The sequence below is a fragment of the Ovis canadensis genome, chromosome 18, assembly GCF_042477335.2.
Source record: "Ovis canadensis isolate MfBH-ARS-UI-01 breed Bighorn chromosome 18, ARS-UI_OviCan_v2, whole genome shotgun sequence".
Lineage (NCBI taxonomy): Eukaryota > Metazoa > Chordata > Mammalia > Artiodactyla > Bovidae > Ovis > Ovis canadensis.
In genome coordinates, this window is record NC_091262.1 from 35928298 (window position 1) to 35952829 (window position 24532).

Sequence of the window (24532 nt, forward strand, 5' to 3'; positions counted from 1 at the left end):
GATGTTCAGCTAAAAATCCTGTTTGTTCCCGTGGGAAAAGAACATTGCTTGCACACAAGGATGTTTCTCTGATTCCTCAAAAGGAACAGACCTTGGGACAAAACGGATTCTAAGTTGATAAGGAAGTTCCCCAAAACAAAGTCTTAGCTGCAGTAAATAAGCCAAGGTAAAGGGTATCTCGCCCTGCGCCTGCGCACTGTATAGTCTCTGAATCATAGTGCTTGGCAGCTTGCCCTGTAGGGGGTTGTGCAAAAGATATAAAAAATTAAGCAGCTGTAAGAAGCAAGTGTTAAAAAATAAAGATTTAAACCACTCTGCAGTGTGGGTGTGTCATTCCGTCGCCGACATCTGGCGCCCAACGTGGGGCACGACGGAACCGAAAGGGTAAGCACCCCGGGGCAAAAGGCTAAAAGGGGGACTTTCGGGAAATAGAGAAAAAGAGAAAAGAATGAAAATCCGAAAGGGTAAACACCCCGGAGCAAAAGGCTGAAAGGGGGACTTTCGAGAAAAAAAATAAAAATAAAAATAAAAATCCGAAAGGGAGAGCACCCCGGAGCAAAACGCTGAAAGGGGGACTTTCGAGAAAATAAGAAAAATAAGAGAAAAAGAACAGAAAAAAGAAAAAAGAAAAAGAAAAAACTATGGGGAATTCCCCGTCTTTAAAGTCACAATATATGGAGCTGGTTAAGGGGCTCCTGCATTCTATAGGAATTAAAACGTCTACTCGCCGCTTGAGTGAGTTGTTCTGTCTTATAGAGCAGCATTGTTATTGGTTTCAATATCAAACAGAAGTACAGCTGAATTTGAAGGAATGGAAAGTGGTGCAGAAAGAGTTAAGAGGCAGCATCAAAAAGGAAATGTGATTCCTTTAAGGCTGTGGACTCTATGTAGCGCTATAACGCAGGCTTTAAAATTAATGGCTGCTAATAGTGAGGCTGTCTCATGTTATCTTGAGGAGGGGGCTTCACCTCGGCCTCCGCCCAAACCTCCGGATGATAGTACAGATTCATCCACTGAGCCAGATAGAGATGTGAGTTCTGGGGAGGATTCAGATTCTGTAAAAGCAATGACTGCTGCCTTTTGAAAGGTTTTATTAAATAAAAAACTTCCAAGGCTGTTAACCCTTCTGCACCACTTTACACATCCCTATTTCTAGTAGCTGCCGACAAGGCTGAGATAGGGAGAGAGAGTCAATAGTTTTAAAAGTATGGGAAAAAGTATATTTTGAGAAATGCTTATTAATGACTCTCGTCCTTTAATGTCACTGATTATTGAAGGTATACAGTTTGAAGGATTAGTGGATACAGGAGCAGATGTTTCGGTTATTTCTCTCCAGCAGTGGCCTAATGATTGGAAAAAAGAAAAAATTCCTCTTGTTTTAACAGGCTTAGGATCAATAGCAGATGTGTGGAGAAGCACTCAACCTTTGTCATGCCAATTGTCTAATGAAAAGAAAGTATCTATTTCTTTTTACATTGTTAATATACCTATTAATATCTGGGGAAGAAATCTTTTATTTTCTTTAGGAACAACGCTCACCATCTCGTCCGAAAACTTGTAGCCACTGCTCAGATTCCTCGAGCTCTCCCATTGAAATGGTTAACTGATGTCCCTAAATGGGTTGAGCAGTGGCCGCTTCCAAAAGTGAAGCTCGAGGCTTTAGAACAATTAGTAAAAGAACAGCTTCAATCTGGCCATATTGAACCTTCTACGTCTCCTTGGAATTCTCCTGTTTTTGTCATTAAGAAAAAATCTGGTAAATGGAGAATGTTAACTGATTTAAGGGCAGTTAACAAATGTATAGAACCTATGGGAGCTTTGCAATTAGGTCTCCCTTCTCCTGCTTTGATTCCACAGGATTGGTCTTTGATGGTTTTAGATTTGAAGGATTGTTTTTTTTAATATTCCTTTGCAAATAAAAGATAGAAATAAATTTGCTGTTACTATTCCAGTGTATAATCATGGGCAGCCCGTAAAATGTTATCAATGGACAGTGTTGCCTCAAGGAATGATTAATAGCCCTACACTTTGTCAGGAGTTTGTTAATCGTGCTCTTATTACTGTGAGACAACAATTTTCTAATTGTCTTCTCTATCATTATATGGATGATCTTCTATTGGCAGCTCCTAGTAAAGAGGAACGAGATACATTTTTTATTCATGTAAAGAAAGCTTTAAGTGATTTTAATCTTCAAATTGCTCCTGAAAAAATTCAAACTGAATTTCCTATTTCATATTTAGGTGCTATTTTGGAACGACAAAGAATAAAACCTCAAAAGGTCCAAATTAGACGAGATAATTTGAAAACTCTTAATGATTTTCAGAAGCTTTTGGGTGATATTAACTGGTTACGTCCCATGTTAGGGATTCCTACACATCAATTGCGTCATTTATTTTCTACTTTGGAGGGTGATGCTGCTCTTAACAGTCCTCAATCTCTTACTTCTCAAGCAAAAGAGGAATTACACTTTGTAGAGCAACGGTTGAATGAAGGGTTTCTTACTTATCTACAACAGGATCAACCTATATATTTCATAGTGTTCCATACTCCCTATTCTCCTACTGGAGTTATTGCTCAATCTGCAGGGTTGATTGAGTGGGTATTTTTACCCAATAATTATACAAAAAAGCTTACTACTTATACGGATAGAATTGCTTTCCTTATTTTGAAAGGTCGAGGCCGTATTACTCAGTTAATTGGAAGTGACCCTCAAACAATTATTACTCAACTTACTTCCACCCAAATTTCTAATTGCTTACAGTTTAATGAAAATTGGCAGATAGCTCTTGCATCTTATTCAGGGACTTTTTCTAATCAATATCCTCAATCTAAAATGATAGATTTCCTTCGACATACATCAATGGTTTGTAAATCTCCTATATCTAATATTCCAGTTGAAGGAAAAACTATTTTTACAGATGCCAATAAAAATACTGCTGGCTATTGGACTGATACTACTTCTAAAGTTATTCCACATTCCTTTTCTTCTGTGCAGCCTGCTGAACTTTGGGCCATTTGTTTGGCATTACAGGATTTTTTTGATATTCCTATTAATATTGTTTCTGATTCTAAATATGCAGTCTTTTCATGTATTTATCTTCCTGAAGCCACTCTACTGGTAACTTTAAAAACTAATATTGATAAATTATTTTTTCAGGTTCAACAATTATTGATTAGGCGAACTAACCCTGTCTTTTTTACTCATATACGAGCTCATTCTTCTCTCCCCGGACCATTATCTCAAGGAAATGCAAATATTGATGCCTTACTTTATCCTTTACAGTCTGCAACACAAGAACATTGCTTACATCATACTAATTCTAAAGGGTTACAAAAAACTTATTCGTTAACACGAAAACAAGCTCAACGCATTGTTCGTTCTTGTTCCATATGTGCACCGTTTATTTTGCCCTTTGCCCCTCCTGGAGTAAATCCCAGAGGACTACAATCTAACCAAATCTGGCAAATGGATGTTGTTTTTATTTCTTCATTCGGTAGGCAGAAATATGTTCATCATACTATAGATACTTATTCTCATTTTCAATGGGCTACAGCTTTAAGTTCAGAAAAGGCAGATTCTGTTATTACTCATTTATTATTTTGTTTTGCTATTATGGGCATACCTATAGAATTAAAAACTGATAATGCTCCCGCATATCAATCCTCTAAATTATCTCAATTTTTAGAACAATATCATATTAAGCACACCTTTGGTATTCCTTATAATAGTCAAGGACAAGCTATAATTAAAAGAGCTAATCGGACTCTTCGAGAATACATTGAAAAAATAAGAAAGGGGGAAAAATGTATGATATCACTAAGAGGCCATTTCAAGTTCATTTGCATATTAATAAATCTTACTCTGCTATAGCATGTGTAAAATTTCCTTATTCTTTACTGTATGGGCAATGGATTTGGAGTGAAATTTTGGGAGTTATATCATGTTCTGATTGTAACTTGACTCAATGTATAAATCGTTCTTGGTGGGAAAATGTTGAAAACAAGATGGTCCATTCCAGTAATTATTCTTTGGTCATTGTGAAAGCACAGACTGAACTTTGGTTGCCTGTTAATCTTACTCAACCTTGGTCGGACTCTTTTGCTGTCACTCATCTTGTGAATGCTGTACAAACTCTTCTCCATCGATCTCGAAGAATGCTTGGCATTGTCATCGCATCAATTTTCGCCGTGGCTTCAGTAACAGCAACAGCAACTGTAGCAGGTCTTGCTTTGCATCAAGGCATACAGACTGCTGATTTTGTCAGGGAGTGGCATAAAGATGCTCATTTATTGTGGCAACAACAGCATGATTTGGACACTCAATTGGCTACTGATGTATTGAGTTTACAACACACAGTTTCCTGGTTCGGAGATCAAGTGACTGTGTTAGCTACAAAGAGTGTGTTAAAATGTGATTGGAACTCATCTCACCTATGTGTAACCCCTGTTCCCTTTAATATGAGTGAGGGTTGGGAAAAAGTGAAAAGGTCTTTAGTGGGACACCAGAATTTAACTGCTGAAATTATGGAATTGGAACAAACTATATTGTCAACTTTTAGTAAGACGCTGCCTGATATTCTTGGTTCTGATATACTGAAAAGTCTTCAAGAAGGATTAGACAACCTTAATCCTTTAGGGCATGTATATACATTGTTAACAACATCCTTTGTGAATACTTTGTTAATTGTTGCTTTATGTTTTATTGCTTTTATAGTCTACCTGCGCTGGCGAAAAGGGAAACAATTGAAAGAAGAAGCTTTGCGTATTCAAGCGCTTATTCAGCATCTACAAGAAAAGAAAGGGGGAGATGTAGGGAACTAGGTTTAAAGAAGGTTGAGAAGTGCTTGCAAACGAGACTCTCAACCAGGGCTGAGCATTCTTGCAAACGAGATGTTCTGCCCAGTGTAGGGAACTAGATTTAAAGAAGGTTGAGAAGTGCTTGCAAACGAGACTCTCAACCAGGGCTGGACATTCTTGCAAACGAGATGTTCTGCCCAGTGTAGGGAACTAGATTTAAGGAAGATTGAGAAGTGCTTGCAAACGAGACTGTCAACCAGGGCTGAGCATTCTTGCAAACGAGATGTTCAGCTAAAAATCCTGTTTGTTCCCATGGGAAAAGAACATTGCTTGCACACAAGGATGTTTCTCTGATTCCTCAAAAGGAACAGACCTTGGGACAAAACGGATTCTAAGTTGATAAGGAAGTTCCCCAAAACAAAGTCTTAGCTGCAGTAAATAAGCCAAGGTAAAGGGTATCTCGCCCTGCGCCTGTGCACTGTATAGTCTCTGAATCATAGTGCTTGGCAGCTTGCCCTGTAGGGGGTTGTGCAAAAGATATAAAAATTAAGCAGCTGTAAGAAGCAAGTGTTAAAATATAAAGATTTAAACCACTCTGCAGTGTGGGTGTTTCATTCCGTCGCCGACAAAAGGTGATGAGATTTATAGTCTTAAAAACAAGCACCAACACAGAAAGGATTTTGTGTCAAAAGTCCATTAATTCTACACTGAAGAAGATCATTTCTTTAGGTAAGGATAATCTCATTTATGAATGACACATGATATGCAGTTTAGGATCCATCTGCATTACGCTTGTACCTGCATAGTGCTATGCTAATTCAAACTTACTGCTATGGGGGAAAACACCATTTGATGAGACATGAAGACAAAGCACAAACCCGACTAAGGGGACACCTGCTGTGGACCACAGCGCTGTTATGACCAGAGCAGGTGGGAGGACGGGGAAGGGGAGATGGATGGGTCAGCTGCAGCCTCGGGGGCGAGGCGGGGCAGTGGTGGGAAGCTGGGGTCTGGATTGACAACCACTGAGCAGACAACAGGATGAGCCAGGAAATCAAAACCACTGATGAAAGCAGACACACCGTCAGAGAACTCCAACAGCAGGACAAAATATACAGAACTGTTCTTTTACAAATACTCGGAAAGAAATCAATCGTGAAACTACACAGAAATCGTCACAGAATTTTAAATATCAACTAATTAGCCAACGAAGCAAATTATAAAAAGTGTCTCCAAAGACCACAAAATGGACTAGTTACCACTTCACATGCCGCTAAATGATTCACAGTTAATTTAATTATATGCCGACTAATAATGCAGCTAACATGAAACGGGTGGTAACCAAAAAAAAGTGAAAATACAAGCGCAGTTACAAAGCAGAGTGTTGTAAACATGAGTTCATGGGGTAAACAGCAATGCACTCACAAAACCTAAGCTAAACATGGAAGAAAGCTGGAACATGTGCTTTAGAGCCGCACACTCTATCACCAAAAGCCCTAGGTCGTCATCCCGTTTTCAGACTCGGAAGAGTGAGGAAGCCAGACTTCTTCACTGGGGCCCTGGGGCAGCGGGCTTTTAACCTGGTTTCACACGCAGAGCTGGCCTGAGCGCGCGGCCAGGCCCATCAGCGAGCAGACCAGTTGAGATTCCTAAGCCAGGGGTCCAAATATCAAGACTCATTTGTCGCTGTGTGATTATGGAATGATTTCTCTCAGTCGTGTCCGACTCTTTGCGGCCCCATGGACAGTGGCCTACCAGGCTTCGCGGTCCATGGGATTTTCCAGGCAAGAATACTGGAGTGGGCTGCCATTTCCTTCTCCAGGGGATCTTCCCAACCCAGGGATCGAACCCGGGTCTCCTGCATTGCACACAGACGCTTTACCGTCTGAGGCACTAGGGAAGCCCGATTCAAGACTAGGCAGTTTTAAAAATCTTAGACCTCTGAGTGAGCAAATGTACCTGATTTTCTTCTGGGTAAAAAGAGAAAAAACAAACAAACAAAAGAAAACCAGTGTGCTCCGGGAGGGACGCGGCAGAGAGGAGGCAGACACATACCAGAGTCATGAAGCCCAGCTTGTCTTCTTCTGGCTCAGGGCTGGGCTGCCTCCTTTCGGGCATGGAGCGCCCTCTGCTGGGCGGGAAGGAGCCGGCATGCGAGGAGGCGGGATCCAGGTTGAGGGAGCTCGAGGATTCAAAGCGCCGAAGGTTGCTGAAGCTCCCACTGCCCACCCTGCTCTCAATCCCCTCCGCCCGCTGACCCGTGTTCTCCTTGTCTTTTTGGATGAACCTAAAACAGAATAAAATCATCACCTGCCTTTGTCAGCAGAGGAACATGTCTGGACAGCAAATGTGGGCTTGCATTCTGTGTCACGATTAGCAAATTCCAGGAAGAGTTGCTCAATTAACATCTCAGCAAAAAGGTTCAGCTTTCCCTCTTTGGAATATTCTCAAACTTAGAATCACTTATCATTGAGTCTTACAAAGTGGCCCCTCATCATTCACGTTTGATTTGACTTACTGACTCTAACATTCTGATGGGGCCTGGGTGGTGACTCTCCCTGTGAGGAGATACCTGAAGCTGACCACCTTTACCTTCCCTGCTCTCAGGGCAGAGATGCACGTCAGTGCCTCAGAGCTTTTCCACTGGGAATCCGGAACTCCGTATAACCAAAACAGCCATTCACGAGCAAGCTGGAGTTTCTACACATGTCTCCAGACCAGATGAAGTGCTGAGTTGCACTTTTCATTCTGTTTTCAGCTTGTGTATGTGCAAACGCATCACTTGATGAAGTTCTCCACCAGCTTTGTGTGAGTTTCTGGATTCAGGTCAATGTGCTGCATTAACCTACAATTCACAGTTACTGCTCTTCTCCCCTAATGTGTCATGGGTGATTTTATATACAGATTCAATGCATGATTATGCAAATAAAATGATTTTCCAATTAAAATACAAGATCCTTACAGGTAGTAAACTCTCCAGTTTCACTTCTACTTATACATCTTGAAAGTTTTTCACTGTTGACAAGTTGATGGACAGAATTTACCATTTACATCAAGTCACCTTGTTGCATAAGGAAAAATCATTTTTACCTGACAACTTGCTCTAAAAATAAAAATATTAACACATAACTGTTCCAAATTTCCTACGGGGATGAGGAAAGACAATCTTTCTGAGCTTGTCTGTGCTCAAACACGGCCCACAAAGTAGTCTGTCTCGGCGTCAAAAGTACAGGCGGCACCATCTGCGTTTGCTGGTTGTGCCATTAACCCCAGCCTTTTCCCCGAGCCCCTCGCACTCAACCGGCAGGAACGGGCACCTCGCCAGGGGTGACGGGATGAGAACAATCTGAGCAGCAGCTCTGCCAGGTCCTGTGCAGGGTCACCGGCCTGCGGCCACTCTGAACGTGGACACGGGACAGGAGGCACAGCTGTGCGGGTGTGGCACCAGGCAGGCCTCGGGGCCCCAGCCACCCGGCTGCACCCAGACCCAGAGCCCCCTGCTCACCACGAGGCGGGCCTTTGGGTTCTATCCTGTTTTGTAAACTGTTCTAACTGCCAAGACTGGGTCTAAAGAAAACATTTTAAATATACTGATGAGATGAGAAAAATTCAAACACATGTCCTTGGATCACTGTCTTACAATAAGCCAATCTTCACAATGTATTAAGTTAAAAAGGAAAATGCAGATCTGAGTGGGAATTTGCCAAGCCCAGAACCCCAGCTTTTCTGTTCCAGGTGGCTTTTCACCAGAACGTAGAAGGCTCCGAGGGACACACGAGGGCAAACCCTCAGTGCTAGAGGGTGCACGGGCCACAAGGGGACACCGCCTCGGCACCTCACTCACCTCGGGGCCCAGAGCTGAGGGGGGGACACCCCACAACGCCCCCCCACAGAGTGCTGACACCACACTGTGGACAGAATGCCCTGGCTGACTGAGCTCTATAATCAAGGGCAATCTCAGAACTGAAAATTCTCGAAGCAGACCTGAAGTCAGTTTTCTCACTATGGAACACTCAGACTTCTCTAAGCAGAAGACAGCTCCTCAGAGAAGCCGAGCCTCCGGGGAGCTGGGCTCAGGCGCACCCACCAGATCTCTTCGTTGATCTTGTCCAGCTGCTCCTGAATCCTCATGGCCAGAGTCTTGGCTACAGCCGGCCCGCTGGGCGACAGCAGAGCGGGCGCACTGAAGAGGGTGTCCCGGTCGCCCTCGCCGTCTGACACGCCCTTGTCAGTCTCGAACAGCTGGCCAACATTGGCCAGCACGCTGGCTTGCTGCTCGTGCTCCCGGTCCTGATCTTTCAGGGGCTGCACCTGGGCACGAGAGGACCAAGTCTCGTCAGCAACATTCTGGGCACCTCAAGTCTATCAGGAACTGAACACAATTTTACATGGAAGCCCTGACTTTGGACAAATGGGCCATGCTTATGAGACACTGCCATCTCTTAAACGAGCAGTACTGAAGAAACGGGCAGGAGGAGAATCCAGTTCCTAGATGGCCTGGTGACATTCAGGTCTCAGCGTGGATGGAAGGCAATCCTATGAGGTTATCCACAAGGGTGCGCTGATGGAGTCAGAGACAAAAACCGAAAATTACAAAAATATATCCTTGCTTCCATCAGCCAGGCTGAAGGACAATTAGAAAATAAAACCCTTCAGCTCCGCAGCCGCTGGGTCCACCCCACCGGTCATCACTGGTACTAGTTCGCCGAGGAGTGCCGTCCTCGCGGGTTCCCAGCCCTCCGTTTTCCAGGCTGGTCTGAACACGCACAGACAGGAGTGAGCAGGGCAGCCAGGGGACGGGAGAGCCAGCCTCCCGTGGCTCTCCTCTCAGGGCACAGGCCCTCGGGCTGTTCTGGGGATGGCCCCTCACACCGCAAGGGCGCCTCTGTCATCTGAGACGCATGCAAGAGTGCCTGCTGGGCCCCGTGCCGCCCTCCCGCTCTCACACCTCACACCCTTCTCTCCGCAAATCTCCCCCCTGCCCCACTCTCACCCAGGTCCTGCCTTGTTTTCCCAGACATGACCTCAAAGCAACGGAGGGGCAGCCTCGAGCTGCTGGCTTGCCGGCTCCCTGTCCCCCGTGGCCAGTACCTTCGCTTTCTGTCTTCGTCACGACCCCTCCCCAGGGCTGGGCCACCCCTTTTCCTGGCTCTAGGACCACCTGCCATCATTCCTGCTCCACTCCGGTGAACTAGCTGCCTATGGGTTCACCCCCATCAGCCCGATCAGCACATCCTCTCCATTCCCTCGCCTTAAAATCGCACATTTTTGAACTTTTTCATTCTGAGAAATTGTACTTTAAGTGTTCCATAGCAAATAGAAACACTCAGAACAATACTAACCCTTATAAACCATAATAAGAAGTTACATCTCAGGTGTAGAAAAGCTTCTGGAGGAAACATGGCAAGCCATTGACGACAACGAAGTCTATGGAGAGAAGCTGGACTTGGGCTCGGGGTTCGGGTGGTGGGGGACAGGACTCACTCTATTGCCCTCGCTCCTCTCATTGCTTTAGACTGTCTCCATGGACCTCACGTGCATTCCTGGGCATTCCTCACATTCATTCCTCTACACCCCACTTCACTTCCTCACGGGGTAAAACAAGTCAAACGGGCCAAGTTTCTGAGTCACTTGACTCAACCTGGCAGCTCTGTGCTGTTGGCCACGGCAGTCACTTGCCTTGTGCAGCCACTGAGGATGTGACGCAGGCCGGTGCAAAGCTCGATGTGGAAATCACACAGATTTCAAGACTCGCAGTGAAAAAAGTGAAACGGGCACACTCGCAGCCCGCTCATTTTTAGGAAATTTTAGATTGTGTATGTTGCTCCTATTATCTTTCTGACGGACAGCACTGTCCACGTGAAAGGCTCATGCTTTGTCTCAGCTTTCGGGTGAACCCAGAAAGGACTACTTAGAATTCTGAACCACACACAACGGCCACACACTCTAAATCCGCCTATAATGCAAATCACATTCAATGTTCAAAACCAAAAACGCTATACACGTTACAGCAGTGGACTAGCCATAAGGAAAATGTAACTCCACTTCCGCTAAGCATCTGCAATAACTGTGACAATGAACCCAGCTCAGTTCAGCTCTTAACACATTTCTAAAGGATTTAGAGATTGAAGGACCTTGTCGTTTTGCATTTCTTCTAAATGCTTTTTTGCATTTTCAACTTCCCATAGGAGAGAATTCTGAAAAAGATACATACAGTGCTTTAGAGTCAATTCTTAACAGACGTTGCGTGGACTGCCGGATGGCTACTCTCCTGTCTGAAAGCATAAAGCACCTTGGGATGAGGGGCGGACCTCGCGCCCAGAGTGAAGTGTCGGCACGAAGCCAGATGACAACTGTTAACACTAACTTGTACACAGAAAAACTCCTCCTTCCCCGACTGATCCTCCAGATCCAAGGAGGCCAGGTCCCTGGGGTAAGTGAAACTGCTTTATACTTGCTTTCAGCTTTTGCAGTTCAGTGGTCACTCAGGAAACTGGCGCAGGTTTCACATGTAAAATTCAAACCTGAGATAAAACTATCCCCACCTCAGGGCCAGCCCACAGGTCAGGGTGAAGTGAGCTCTCTAGTGAGGTGTGGGTGTCACCTTGGGTTTTGTGGGGGAAAAATGCGCCGCAGAACTTGTAGTGACCATGGGTCTCTCTCAGACAAGCGTCGCCCAAGCGCCGACCTCGGCGAAGGTTCTGGGCCTCGTCTTTAGGGCACTGGTGCAGCTGGGACAGGTTTTCCCTGAACCTCCACCAGACTGTTGCCCACTGAGCTGCTCTGATAGAGGTTCTCAGACATTTTCCAAAGCAAATAAAAAGAGAGATGGCTGGAGTTGGAACATGAGAATGCTTGCTTTTACTTGCTTCAATCTTTTCTATCACATTATATAAAAGATCCTGAACTAAACTTATTGATTTGGCTGCATCGGGCCTTAGCTGCATCATGCGGGATTCCTTTGATGTGATTGCCGCGTGGCATGTGGAATCGTAGCTCACCAACCAGGGATCGAACCTGCGTCCCTGACCTTGCAAGGCAGGCTCCCAGCCACTGGACTGCCAGCAAAGCCCCAGAAATAAACTTCTAAGAAAGAAACGAAGGGGTGAGGGTGGACCTAGAAGAATGTTCTAGCACAGCGGCTGGTAACATCAGGGCCACTGGTGATTCTGCCTCACTGATGCTTTCTGGAAGGGTTGCGGGCACACATCTATGTCTGTTCCTTTACACACTGCCTGTGGATGCTGTCACGCTTATTGACTAGCATGAAATGCTGCTACTCTAACCAGTAAAGACATTCACTCTGGGGCCGTCTATGGGAGTTTTCAAACTCCTGTCCTGGAGATTTTCCCCCCACACAGACCGGGCCGAGCCAGGCCAGGCCACATGCGCCTCTTGTAAAGGGGCCGTGAAGCTGGCTCACCTTATCCTCCAGAGCAGCCATTCTCTCCTTCAGATGAAGCAGAAGCCTCTCATCTGAAACAGACAGAAACTTATCCACGGTATCTGATGAGTGTTCGTTGTGTTCTTCATTCATTTTTTCTCTTTGCTTTGCCTAAAACAGGAAAAACGAAAACTCATAAACTTCAAGAGCAAGTATAGTCATTCTTTTAAAAGCACCAGGGAGCCGCGACGTGAGTGGCCTGTGCCCTGGTTCCCGAGGCGGTCCCCTCCCACGGCCACCTCTGGTGGGCTCTTGAGCATCCCCAGAGCAGACGGGCGGGTGCAGAGGGAGGCAGGGACTTCACTGGTCAAAGGTCACTCCCAACACTTCTCTTTGGCAGAGCACCTGGGGGACCTCAGTGTCACCAGCCATTTCCTGTCGAAGCGGCTCGAGGAGCAAGCAGATTTACACTCAGAAACAAGTACACTTGAAAGGGGATCGGCTTACACACACGTCGGTGGAGGCATTTCCCAGTATATAAAAGAAGCTTGATTCTGGAGTAAGGGTGTAACATGAATTCAATTTATAAAGCAAAAAGTGAGAAAATTCATTTTGGAAAAAAAGCCAGTGGAGATAGACTTTCACATATTTTTCTTTACATGAAACATCACTTGAATTCTTTGTAATGATTGCTCTTGTTCAGTCCCTCAGTCATGTCTGACTCTTTGTGACCCCATGGACTATAGCACGCCAAGCTTCCCTGTCCTTCACTATCTCCCAGAAGTTGCTCAAACTCACGTCCTTCGAGTCAGTGATGACATCCAGCCATCTCGTCCTCTGTTGCACCTTCTCCTCCTGTCTTCAATCTTTCCCAGCATCAGGGTCTTTTCCAGTGAATCAGTTCTTCGCATCAGGTGGCCAAAGTATTGAAGCTTCAGCCTCAGCATCAGTCCCTCCAATGAATAGTCAGGACTGATTTCCCTTAGGACTCATTGGTTTGATCTCCTTGCAGTCCAGTGGACTCTCAAGAGTCTTCTCCAACACCTCAGTTCAAAAGCATCCATTCTTTGGTGCTCAGCCTTCTTTACGGTCCAACTCTCACATCCATACATGACTACTGGAAAACCCATAGCTTTAACTAAGTGTTCCTTTGATGGAAAAGTAATATCTCTGCTTTTTAATATGCTGTCTAGGTTGGTCATAGCTTTTCTTCCAATGATAATTCATATTCAGTTCAGTTCAGTTGCTCAGTCATGTTTGACTGTAGGACCCCATGGACTGCAGCATGCCAGGCTTCCCTGCCCATCACCAGCTCCCAGAACTGCCATCCAACCATCTCATCCTCTGTCATCCATGCTCTTCTTGCCTTCAATCTTTCCCAACATCAGGGTCTTTTCCAATATGAAAATTCATATTAAAAAGCTGGAATTAATTACCTCAAGCAATTTTTAAATGTAATAACAAAGTTGGAAAATCTGTGATTTATAAAATGAGCATCAATTTCATGGTTTAAAAAGCTGTTTTAGGACCTACTGTATTAAAAAAAAATGGAGAGAAGACAAAAGAATGCTATATTTGAGATTGGCCCTGTGTTAGAAATTGCTGAGGCCAATTGATTGGTCATGGGCATTTATTACACTACTCCGTCCACTTTTGTGCATGTTTGAAATATTCCATCATAAAAAATTAAAAAACAGGTTGCTGCTGCTGCTGCTAAGTCGCTTCAGTCATGTCCGACTCTGTGCGACCCCACAGATGGCAGCCCACCAGGCTCCGCCGTCCCTGGGATTCTCCAGGCAAGAACACTGGAGTGGGTTGCCATTTCCTTCTCCAATGCATGAAAGTGAAAAGCGAAAGTGAAGTCACTCAGCAGTGTCCAACTCTTCGCGTCCCCATGGACTGCAGCCCACCAGGCTCCTCTGTCCATGGGATTTGCCGGGCAAGAGTACTGGAGTGGGTTGACAGGTCATTTTCTGGTAAATATTTTCTGTTAAAACAGAGTCTTCTCCAGCAACACAATTCAAAAGCATCAGTTCTTCAGTGTTCAGCCTTCTTTATGGTCCAGCTCTCACATCCATACGTGACTACTGGAAAAACGATAGCTTTGACTATATGGACCTTTGTCGGCAAAGCAATGTCTCTATTTTCAATATGCTGTCTAGGTTTGTTGTAGCTTTCCAAGGAGCAAGCATTTTTTAATCTCATGGCTGCAGCCACCGTCTGCAGTGATTTTTGAGCCCAAGGAAATAAAACCTGGCACAGCTTTCCCAATAAGGCTTCGGCATTCAAATCTTTTTAAAGCAAAACGAAAGTTTACTTTGAATTGGCTTAGTCATGAACAGCATCCCAATCTCAACAGCCTCTGAGCAGCAGTTCTGAAAGTAAGGAAGTGCACCCCGATCAGGAGACATTGAGCTCTCTGCTTAAGCAGAGAGGGAGCCTCACCGAGGTCTCATGATGGGAGTCAGAACCACAGTCCCCTGGGAGCCCACAGAGGCTCTGCAGTCCAAGCGCAAGAACACAGCTACGGTGGGGACAGTACTGACCCCTGAGGCTGGACCTGGGATCCCCACTCCATTTCCTGGATGGTCGGTACCACTGTGTGGCCAGCCCTTCCGGGAAATCTCTCTCAGGGCTCTCTAATGCGAGCCTCCACCATCGCCCTTTCCTGGAGCGCCTTCTGTCGCAGCGCAACTTCCATTCTCCTCCTGCCTAGGAGCAGCCATCCTACACACACACCCCACGTCTGGACCGGCAGTTTGGCATGTGGGACTCCAGCGCCACATCCAAGGCAAGCACCTCCACATCTGGGCACCATGCCCTCCGTTTCACGGGCCTCGGGCTGGCTCGCTCAGGTTTGAGGGCCACTCGTAAGGTCCAACTGTATGCTGAGCAGCTCCCCGGCCTGGCTGGTCAGAGCAACAAGCGTCCTCCTTGAACGTGGGGACCCCCTGGCCACCTGCCCACCACCTACGAGAGACCACATCTGGCCCTGCTCCCGAGGTTGGATCCCTGGAGCAGCAGACAGGGCCACACATGCACACTGGAAGGCAGAGACAGGAGCGGCAGAGAAAGGCAGCGCCGGCCCCGCCCAGCCGTGTCTCAGGCCCACACGCCCCTCTCCTCCATGCTGCTGGGTCTCTCTCCCGCCTGTCGGCCAAGAACAGCGTCAGCTCTGCTCACAGCGACCCTGTCCTGATGGCACGCGGGCTGTGACCCCAGGGGCGGCAAGGGGGCCATGCTCTGTGCAGACCACTGGCCCCGGGTTCCCGGGGGGCACACCCGCACTCCTGCTCACGCAGCCAGCGCGGCTTCGTGTGTGACACATGGGTGACGGAGGGTGCTGGTGACCGGCTCGTGAGAGGAGAGGTGCTCCCCTGGCCCCAGGCCCCCTCCTCAGACTGCCTGGGGCGAGCCAGCGCGGGCAGCAGGCAGTGGCAAGCACGGGACACACGAGGGCACACGTTCTTCCTTCCTAAGCTGGGAGGTCAGTTCCAACAGTTTCGCCTCCTTAGTGGCAGAGCTTCCGGAAGACAAATGTTCAGACTACAAGGCCGACCGGGGACAGACAGCAAAGATGCCAGGGGAGAGAAGAAACCAGCCCTTGAGGGGAAGATCACAGGCAGAAGGGCGCCGCCGGGCGGCTGTTAGTGACCCTGCTCGGGGAGGGTTTGAGAGCACAGGACACCACCGGCCTCTGGAAACCGGCGGCCTCTCGGGTGATCCCTGAGCTCCAGGGAACGCTCCCACAGCCAGGCCAGCACAGGCCCGGCCCGCCTCTCCATGCCCAGCAAGCGCCCACCAGCAGTGCAAGACAACACCTTTCCCACCAGAAGGATGGGGTGGCTGGCTGTGGGCACCTTCTCCCCAGCAGCGCCAAGTCTCCTAGACTCGGCCTCTCACCCCTGGGCTCCTGGGGACTGCAAGCTGGGAGTGGGGCCCTGGGTCTGCACCATGCCCCGCTGTGACTTATACAACAATGTATGAATAAAGACTTAAAACTGTGTTCATGACAGAGCTATTTTGGCCATCTCTTAACGAGAATGGGATCTTTTTCGTTCTTTATCCTGCTAGGCTTTGAGTTGCTGACTGAACTCTGAGCAGCAGTGACTTGGAGCTGAAGCATCCTGGGGACACACAGAGCACAGGACAAAACTGCAGGGAAGTTAACGCAGGGATGACACGGGAGCGGGGACTGTCTGACACTCAGGGAGCGCTCCCATCTCAGACGGGCAGCACGACCCCCGCGTCTGCGCTCCTTTGTGGACTGAGCAGCACGGGGAGGGGCACAGTGGGACAGCAAGGGAACAGGCCCTCCCCGCGCCCTCTCCCTGGGAACCAAGAGCAGCACCTCAGAGAGCACAGCCACTCGCTGAGTCAGCTCAGCCACCACTTCTGTCAGCATCTGCTGCAGCTTCTGCTCTGCCAGCTCCAGGCACTCCTGCAGCTGTCGGTCTTTATCCTCCTTCTACAAAGGGAGAGCAGAACATCAAAACGGGCCAAGCGGTGTAGCCTCTGCCATTGTTAGTAAGCTGAGACAAAACCTAAACGCGTGTGTCTACAGGATTAGTTCTGTTTCGGAAGCCGCGTCACGGTAATTTTTCTCTCAGTGTTCCTGGGCTTGGTCTCAGTGGGCAGAACACCTCTTGCCAGAGTATTTGGTCTTCCTAAACGTCTCCAAAGAAGTCTTTAAAAAAAAAAAAGTTCTTATATATTAAAGAAGATCAGGTTTCTGTAGAAGCTTATTCATTCCTATTGACAAGTTAAGGGTCAGTACTGACCCTTCTTAAAACATCACCAGAATCATCATTTGAAGGGAACCCTACTGACCGCTGACCGCCATGGGCTTGTAAGCCAAAATATGGCTTTCATCTCCTCTGAAATACAGACCTGATCAGAGTGTGCCTGGGGAAATGCCAGTCAACTAATATTTGTAAATGCATGATTATTCTTTTAACAGATCTTCTTACTCGGAAAACTTTCAGTGTAGAACATTTAGACAGATTCTTTTTTGAAAAAGAAAAAAAATGAATTGATCTATACACTCAGGTTCCTGAGAGGTTAGCATTTATTTCTAAGCAGCTTTCTTATTTTTTCTGTGTGTGTATTACTCTATGTACATACATAAACAATAAGATGTGCTTTAAAACCCTCAGAAAACAACAGCATATGGTACGTAGTATTTTCTGATCTGCCTTTTACAGCCATTATTTTGTATATCGGAATGCTCTTAATTAGCATTCCACATCATACATTTCAATGGCTTTCTAGTATTTTATTTTTGTAGTGGGGCCAATGATACACTTTGTCACACACCAGACTGACTCACTTTGTTTTGGAGAAGCCAGATTTGGTTTTCCTGATTAAGTCCTGATTCTGTGAGACCACACAGGAAGTGGAGCAAGTAAAGCTCACCAAACCACAGAAGTACAAACTCTAATCAGACTGGAGCTCTAACCCTGCCTGTTGTCACAGTGACCCCTGTTCCCAACAGGCAGCCAGCTGCTGTGAAGTTCCCTGCTGCTCTCTGCTCTTTCAGTAAAAATGCTAACAAGCCAACAGATTCAAGTCAAGTAAAACAAGAGTCAGGAGTGGAATTCCACAAAATGGTCAACCCAAATCCCAAATAATTCAAACCTCGAAGTTGCAGTCACCCTCAATTTTTAAAAAATGTATTTCCTTTCAGTAGAGCTGATTTATCATGATGTACATCCACACTTTTGAACGCAGTGTTTTAGGGTCATAAGAACTTTACACTGGGACTTGATTTCCAACATGGGAGTCACATGAAAAGGTCTTTACCTTCCTTCCTCAGTATTCACTGCTACAGAAGTGAGACTCAGTTCAGGAAAAGCCATTACCTGTCGATGCATAGAATCCTTATTTGCGATTTCATTTTCAAGTTTATCATGGAGGTTGTGCACAGAGATGGCTTTGCGCTGTGCAGCGAGGTAGCGTTTCTCAAGTGTAGTGATTCTCTTCTCCATGTCCTCCTTCTGGGCCATAGCCTACACCAGGCATTGCAGAGGAGAAAAGGTAAGTCATTATCATAGAATACTCAGATACACTTAAGAGTAAAAAAGCGGGACTAAATCCTAAGTTTCAAATCAAACATAAAATTAGCGTCCTCAAAATTAAAGTCCTAGACATGGCAGTTTTCTGAGATGTGAGCAAAAACGCGCCTACCTCAAATGTCGCATTTGCCGTGATGGCACCCATCTGTCTTAACGTCTGTCTGGCCACTCGATTTACCAAGCTTCTTTTCTACATCATAAACCCAACCAGCAAACAAAAAGTACACTAAACTACTCTGTCATTGCAAGAATTCCAGGAGGGAAGGTATCTGGCATGAAATGAGGATCTCTGTCTCCACACTATACAGGCGGGCTTGACCCAGAACAGGGAGGGACCTTCAACAGATCCTACAGGCAGCTCTGAGGCTCATTTCCTCAGGTAAAAGTTGGAAAAATCTCATGCAATTTCCTCAAAATTAAATAAGAATATTAATGAGTAGAAACAGAAGTCAAAGTGTTACACAACTGGGAGCAGCCTTCTCAAGCCTAGTTCTTCTCAAGCAGTTACACCCCATGTAGGAAACGCTCAAACCAGGAGCAGAGCTTGCTGCGGATGCCACTCCTGTCCGCCGGCTCAAAATCCATGCCAGGTCCCTCCATGCTCACTAAGTAACCGATGTTGTCCTAACATTAAAAGTGAAAGGTCTTAAAAAATGCTTTTTCCAGAATTCTCTGTGTATTAATCTCTGCCACCTAATCTCCTCCTGTTGCCAAAGAGTAGTGTGAACACGTTATACAAACATGTGCAAGTATTTCTGTTTTCAGTTCTCACACCGAGCTACTAATCAAGTACACCTGCTGTTCCACATGTTAGAGGGGTGCACTCTGAGACGGTCTCACGGGGGAGGGGTGGGGCAGGGTGGGCGCTGTCTGTCTGCGCAGAGAGGAGAGGCGAGGCTTAGAGGAGGAGGCCTGAGCCCCCAGCTCTCTTCTGTTTTTCACAGTGACCGTTAGGGAGCTTCTCATAAATCACGACACCCGCAGACACGACTGCCAGAAACATCCTGATTCTGCATGGTTACACAGCACGGGCCTGAGGATCTGAGGGTGAGCAAACACCACTCGACTTGTCTGACCACTGGTATCACTGTCACACATCCTTTCAAGGAGCGGAACCTCAGAAAACTAGAGAAGATGGCCAGGCAAGCTGCCTCAGCAGAGCCCACACAGCATGTTCCCATCTCTTCGGGAGAGAGGGCTCCACAGATGTTCAGACTCATCTGAGTGAATCAGAAGGAAATTTCAGCATCATCGGGAATATATTCAGCAGGCAGGTAGGGGGATGAACTGGGATACTGGGGTTGACAGATATACACTACTGATACTATGCATCAAGTCAACAACGAGTAAGGACCTACTGAACAGCACAGGGAACTCTACTCAGTGCTCTGTGGTGAAGTTAACGGGTAGGAAACCTAAAAAACAGGGATATTTGTGTGTGTGTGTGTGTGTGTGTGTGTGTGTGTATATTGGTTCACATTGCTGTACAGCAGAAATTGACACAGCAGTGTAAATCAACTCTAATAAATAAATGAGTGGATGAATGAATTTTTAAAAAAGGAACACACTAGGCCCCCTAGAACTTGTGGAAATGAGGAGTCCACACCCAGGGTGCAGCACAGCGCTAGGACTGCCCTCATGTTGGTCCACTGCCAACGGACCGCCTGGACCAGGCCTCTTCTACCCCAGAGACCTCGACGCAGAGGCGGGAAGGCAGCCAGTGGCGGTCTCGCCAGTGCTCTGCTCTTGCTCACGCAGCCATGCCAAGGCTGAGATCACGGGGAGAACAAGGGACCCACATTCCGCCTCAGGACAACAGACACGTCCACTGTCACTCACTTCACAGACGTCCTGCTGTAATTTCACGTTTGCTTCCTTGGACGTGAGGAGGTCCTTCCTGGCTGTGTCCAGGTCCTTCTCCAGCTCTGTTACGTGGGCAGAGAGGGCTGCCAGGCGGTCCCTCATCTCTCTCTGCTCCCGTGACTTCTTCTCGATGATATCCTGGAGCTCGATCACCTGAGCCAGGTCTTCGTCGCGGGTTCTCTAAGGGGGAAAGGGAACCTTAGACAGCCTTGTTTTGGGAGGGAGGGAACGCAGCACTTCTGGGAAATCGGTGAAGTCAAAACTGCCTTCTGCACTCTGGAGCTCACACGACCCTCACGGCCACTCAGACCTACGTGATGCATTGGTGAAAGGTCTCAACAGCCCTGCACAGACTGGATAGTAAGACGAGAACCAGACAGAGAGTGAGACCAAGGACATGCCTTTCCATTGGCACTTGGCATGTTTTCTTGCTTGTGATTTACATCAAGCACCCCGTCCATTAGTATCTTTTTCAGGTTATTCTTCTCTTTAAGAATCATCAGCGAAAACCAAAGAACTGAATCAAAATAAAGAAATAAGTAAAGACAACAAAACTCCATTTGGAAAAACTCAACTCAAAACTGAAAATACAGCATAAAAAGAAAATACATGGTGATGCTATCCATCCCGAATAGAACCAGGTGATTGGAGTCAGAATTTGTCTCCTACTGGACAAAGGGGTGCTTAAGAGATTCTGCAGCTCTGAGCCACATGTCTAGTTTACTAGTCATTAAAATAACCCAGGTGGGCTGGTCCTCAATCAGAAAGATAAAGAACATCTGATGTCGACCACCACAGCCTTCATCCTTTGTTAAAATGAAAGGATACAAATGACAAACCCTTGGACTGCAAGGAGATCCAACCAGTCTATTCTGAAGGAGATCAGCCCTGGGATTTCTTTGGAAGGAATGATGCTAAAGCTGAAACTCCAGTACTCTGGCCACCTCATGAGAAGAGTTGACTCACTGGAAAAGACTGATGCTGGGAGGGATTGGGGGCAGGAGGAGAAGGGGACGACCGAGGATGAGATGGCTGGATGGCATCACCGACTCGATGGACATGACTTTGAGTGAACTCCGGGAGATGGTGATGCACAGGGAGGCCTGGGGTGCTGCGATTCATGGGGTTGCGAAGAGTCGGACACGACTGAGTGACTGAACTGAACTGAACTGAACTAACTGAAATTACACAATGAATGATCCAACTTACCTTGTTATGTGTGGCACCTAATTCTTCTAACAAACTACACCTTTCAAGTGCTCCTCGTGTGTTGATGTGTGTATATATGTGAGTGCACTTCTTAGTGTAAGCTGCTGCTGCTGCTGCTAAGTCGCTCCAGTTGTGTCCGACTCTGTGCGACCCCATAGATGGCAGCCCACCAGGCTTCCCTGTCCCTGGGATTCTCCAGGCAAGAACACTGGAGTGGGTTGCCATTTCCTTCTCCAGTGCATGAAAGGGAAAAGTGAAAGTGAAGTCCCTCAGCAGTGTCCGACTCTTCGCAACCCCACAGATGGCAGCCTACCAGGCTCCTCCACCCATGGGATTTTCCAGGCAGGAGTACTGGAGTGGGGTGCCATTGTATAGTCACTCTAATACGCGGCTACTATAACAGAATACATTTAATGTATCTCATTGATCTTAACATCAAAAAATCTGCTTATTAACAGCTTTAAATTCTAAGTTTGAGAGGGGAAAAAAATGTTATCCTATCCTAAAATAATTCTATGACTTAGTTTTTAATTGCAAATTGATATACAGAATATAATAAATCTTGAGACATTTATACCAACTAATACTTTTTAACTGGCAGCTTCCCAGGTGGACCAGTGGTAAAGAATCCACCTGCCAATGCAAGAGGGCAGGTTCGATCCTTGGGTCGGGAAGATCCCCTGGAGTAGAAGATGGCCACCCACTCCAGTATTCTTGCCTGGGAAGTCCCAGGAAAAGAGGAGCATGGTGGGCTACAGTCCACAGGGTCGCAAAGACTCGGACATGACTGAGCATGTATGCAGGCAACACTTTTTAACCATATAAAACTCTGACTTCTTACAGAAAAAAAGTATTTACAAGAATTCAAGAAGCTCAAAAGTCAACTAGTTACATAAATACATGCATCATCCACCTAACAAGGCTGCAAGTGTACAAATCCAGGATGGCCGGGTGGCTGGTACCTTCTTGTCCAGGGCCTTGTGGTGCTCAAAGAGTGACTTCAGCAATTTGAGCACCTCCAGCTCGCTGGTCATGCCGTCTGGGGACTGCGCCTGCCACTTGCCCACCGTCGGCTGGAGGGATGGTATATACTGTGAAACCCGGCACTCCAGGTGCTCCACCAGCAGCTGCAGGGCAGGGCCAAAGGAGCACTGTCAACCTCATGCTTGAATTCACGGCCGATAACCCCTCTCAGCCTCATGCTACAGCCGGAAACATGCTAAGGCAAGTCGGAATCCCGCCAGTTCAGTCTAAAGTTAGAGTGGACTTCCCCAGTGGCCCAGAAGTTAAGACTCCACACTTCTGCAGGGGTCATGGGTTTTAATCCCTGGTCAGGGAACTAAGACCCCATACAAACTTAGCATGGACAAATTGTAGGTTAAGAGAACTCCCCCGTCAAATGTACTAAAATTATAGTAGCTCTCATCATAAATTTGAAGCAAAGTATGAGAACTCCAAACTGATCCACCCTGGTCTGCTCCTTGGGAAGATGTGAAAAGTGACTTGAAAACCAGACAGAGTTTAAAGACAGCAACAAGGAGCCCAGCGGTGACCCCCGTGGGGCAAATGTCAACACGTGAGAATTCCCCTACTGACCATGATGTTATTCCGCTCTGCGTTCAGCAGAGCTATTTCTTCTTCTCTTGCAAGAAGCTGTTCCCGGCATATATTGAGTTCTTCCGTAGATGTTGCCAACTCCTAGAAAACAGTGAAATGAGTAAGTAACTAAATGCAAACACAAATTAAAAGAGCGAGACTCTGAAGACTGACCCTGTCAAGTCTCTCCAGGCTCCACACAAAGGGTCTCCCTGCCCCTCCAGAGAAGAGGGGGTCCACTGACCCCAAGACCACACAGACCACCACAACTCAGACCGGCCTTCAGCCTCCACCTCGACCTGGCAGGCACGCGGCTGGGGAGATCCCGGAATCCAAGCCTGCCTTCTCAAGACCCAGGGAAGTCTGAGAAACTTCCCTAAACGTGAACCTAACAACAAAGTGGATAAAGAGATTCTTAAACGACACACAGACAAATAACATAGAACTGCTAGGAAGAGTGAGGAAGAAAGGTAACATCTACAAGGCTATCAGGCTTTGGAGTGTTCCTCTAGGAAAAAGGCTGATGGCACACAAAGGCCATCTGTTAGCCTGACTCCATTGAAGTCACCCAGTCATTCAGTAAACTGGAGAAAATGTTAAATTCATGTTTTATGTATTTTGTCACAATTTTCATGCACGCGGTGCCGTCCACGTGGTGAACTTGCTCAAAGTGAACCACGTGGAGTCTTTCATTCTTCTAGTTTTCTTTACACAAATAAAAATATCCCAGGCTACATATCCCCTACTACATACTGAGTATTCAGCACCTAGAACACTGCCCAACACTTGTTAAGAGGCATGTAGTAGACATGTGAAGCTATGAGGGTGTATGTTATACACATAAGCCGTAGGTACCCGTCATTAAGATACTGGACACACTGTTCTGTGCTTTGTAAGATGGGAGAGGCTAAGGGGCTTAGCCTTTCTGCTTCAAGGACTGACTCTAGAGCTCAATCTGCGTACCCCAGTGACTCCTCCAGACAGTGTTTCCCTTCTTGTGGGGCCCCCACCCGTCCTCCACTCAGCCCCTGCACAACCACTTACAAGGTCAACCTGCTGGGGTCCATCTTGCCCAGAAGGCCAAAACGCCCTGGCCGGCAGGGCCCACAACCATGCTAACAAAATGAAACACAACTCCAACGCTTTGCCGGGTGAAGGCCAATCCGACGGGCTCAGCCCCCGGCTGCTCTCACCTCAGGCCGCTCCGCTTCCAGGACTTGGGCCGAGGCCAAGTTCTTCCTTGTCTTGGCCTTTGCCTTGGGGATGCAGCACTGGAAAAGTGCCCATAGGTGGGCCCTCCTGCGACCCATCCTCGCGGATGGGGGCAGCCCCCCACTCAGGGGCAACTGCTGTTTCACGGTTAGATACCTCAGCACCCGAGCTATCACCACCAATCTCACACTACGACCACCACTATTCACACTACGACCACCGCTCTCACACACACCACTCTCACACACCACTCTCACACACTACTCTCACACGACGCTCTCACACACCACTCTCAGACACACTGCTCTCACACTAGGACCACCACTCTCACACCACGACCATCAGCACTGCTGTCTCTAGAAGAAATGGCACGAAGGCTCTGCCTCCAGCACGTCTC

The 24532-nt window shown here is 47.0% G+C and overlaps 1 protein-coding gene across 1 annotated transcript in view; it reads right to left on the reverse strand.

The window, feature by feature from the left end:
* LOC138423751 (liprin-alpha-1-like) overlaps nt 1-24233 on the reverse strand; it is a 40838-nt gene extending 16605 nt beyond the window's left edge. Inside the window, 14 exon segments of the mRNA XM_069560041.1 lie at nt 6853-7084; nt 8885-9108; nt 10932-10994; nt 12221-12346; nt 12853-12902; nt 15298-15331; nt 16533-16649; nt 18043-18189; nt 20095-20298; nt 20520-20635; nt 21324-21377; nt 22262-22454; nt 22924-23025; nt 24117-24233. Coding sequence (XP_069416142.1) covers nt 6853-7084; nt 8885-9108; nt 10932-10994; nt 12221-12346; nt 12853-12902; nt 15298-15331; nt 16533-16649; nt 18043-18189; nt 20095-20298; nt 20520-20635; nt 21324-21377; nt 22262-22454; nt 22924-23025; nt 24117-24233 — 1779 coding nt within the window.
* Nucleotides 24234-24532: the final 299 nt, after the last annotated feature.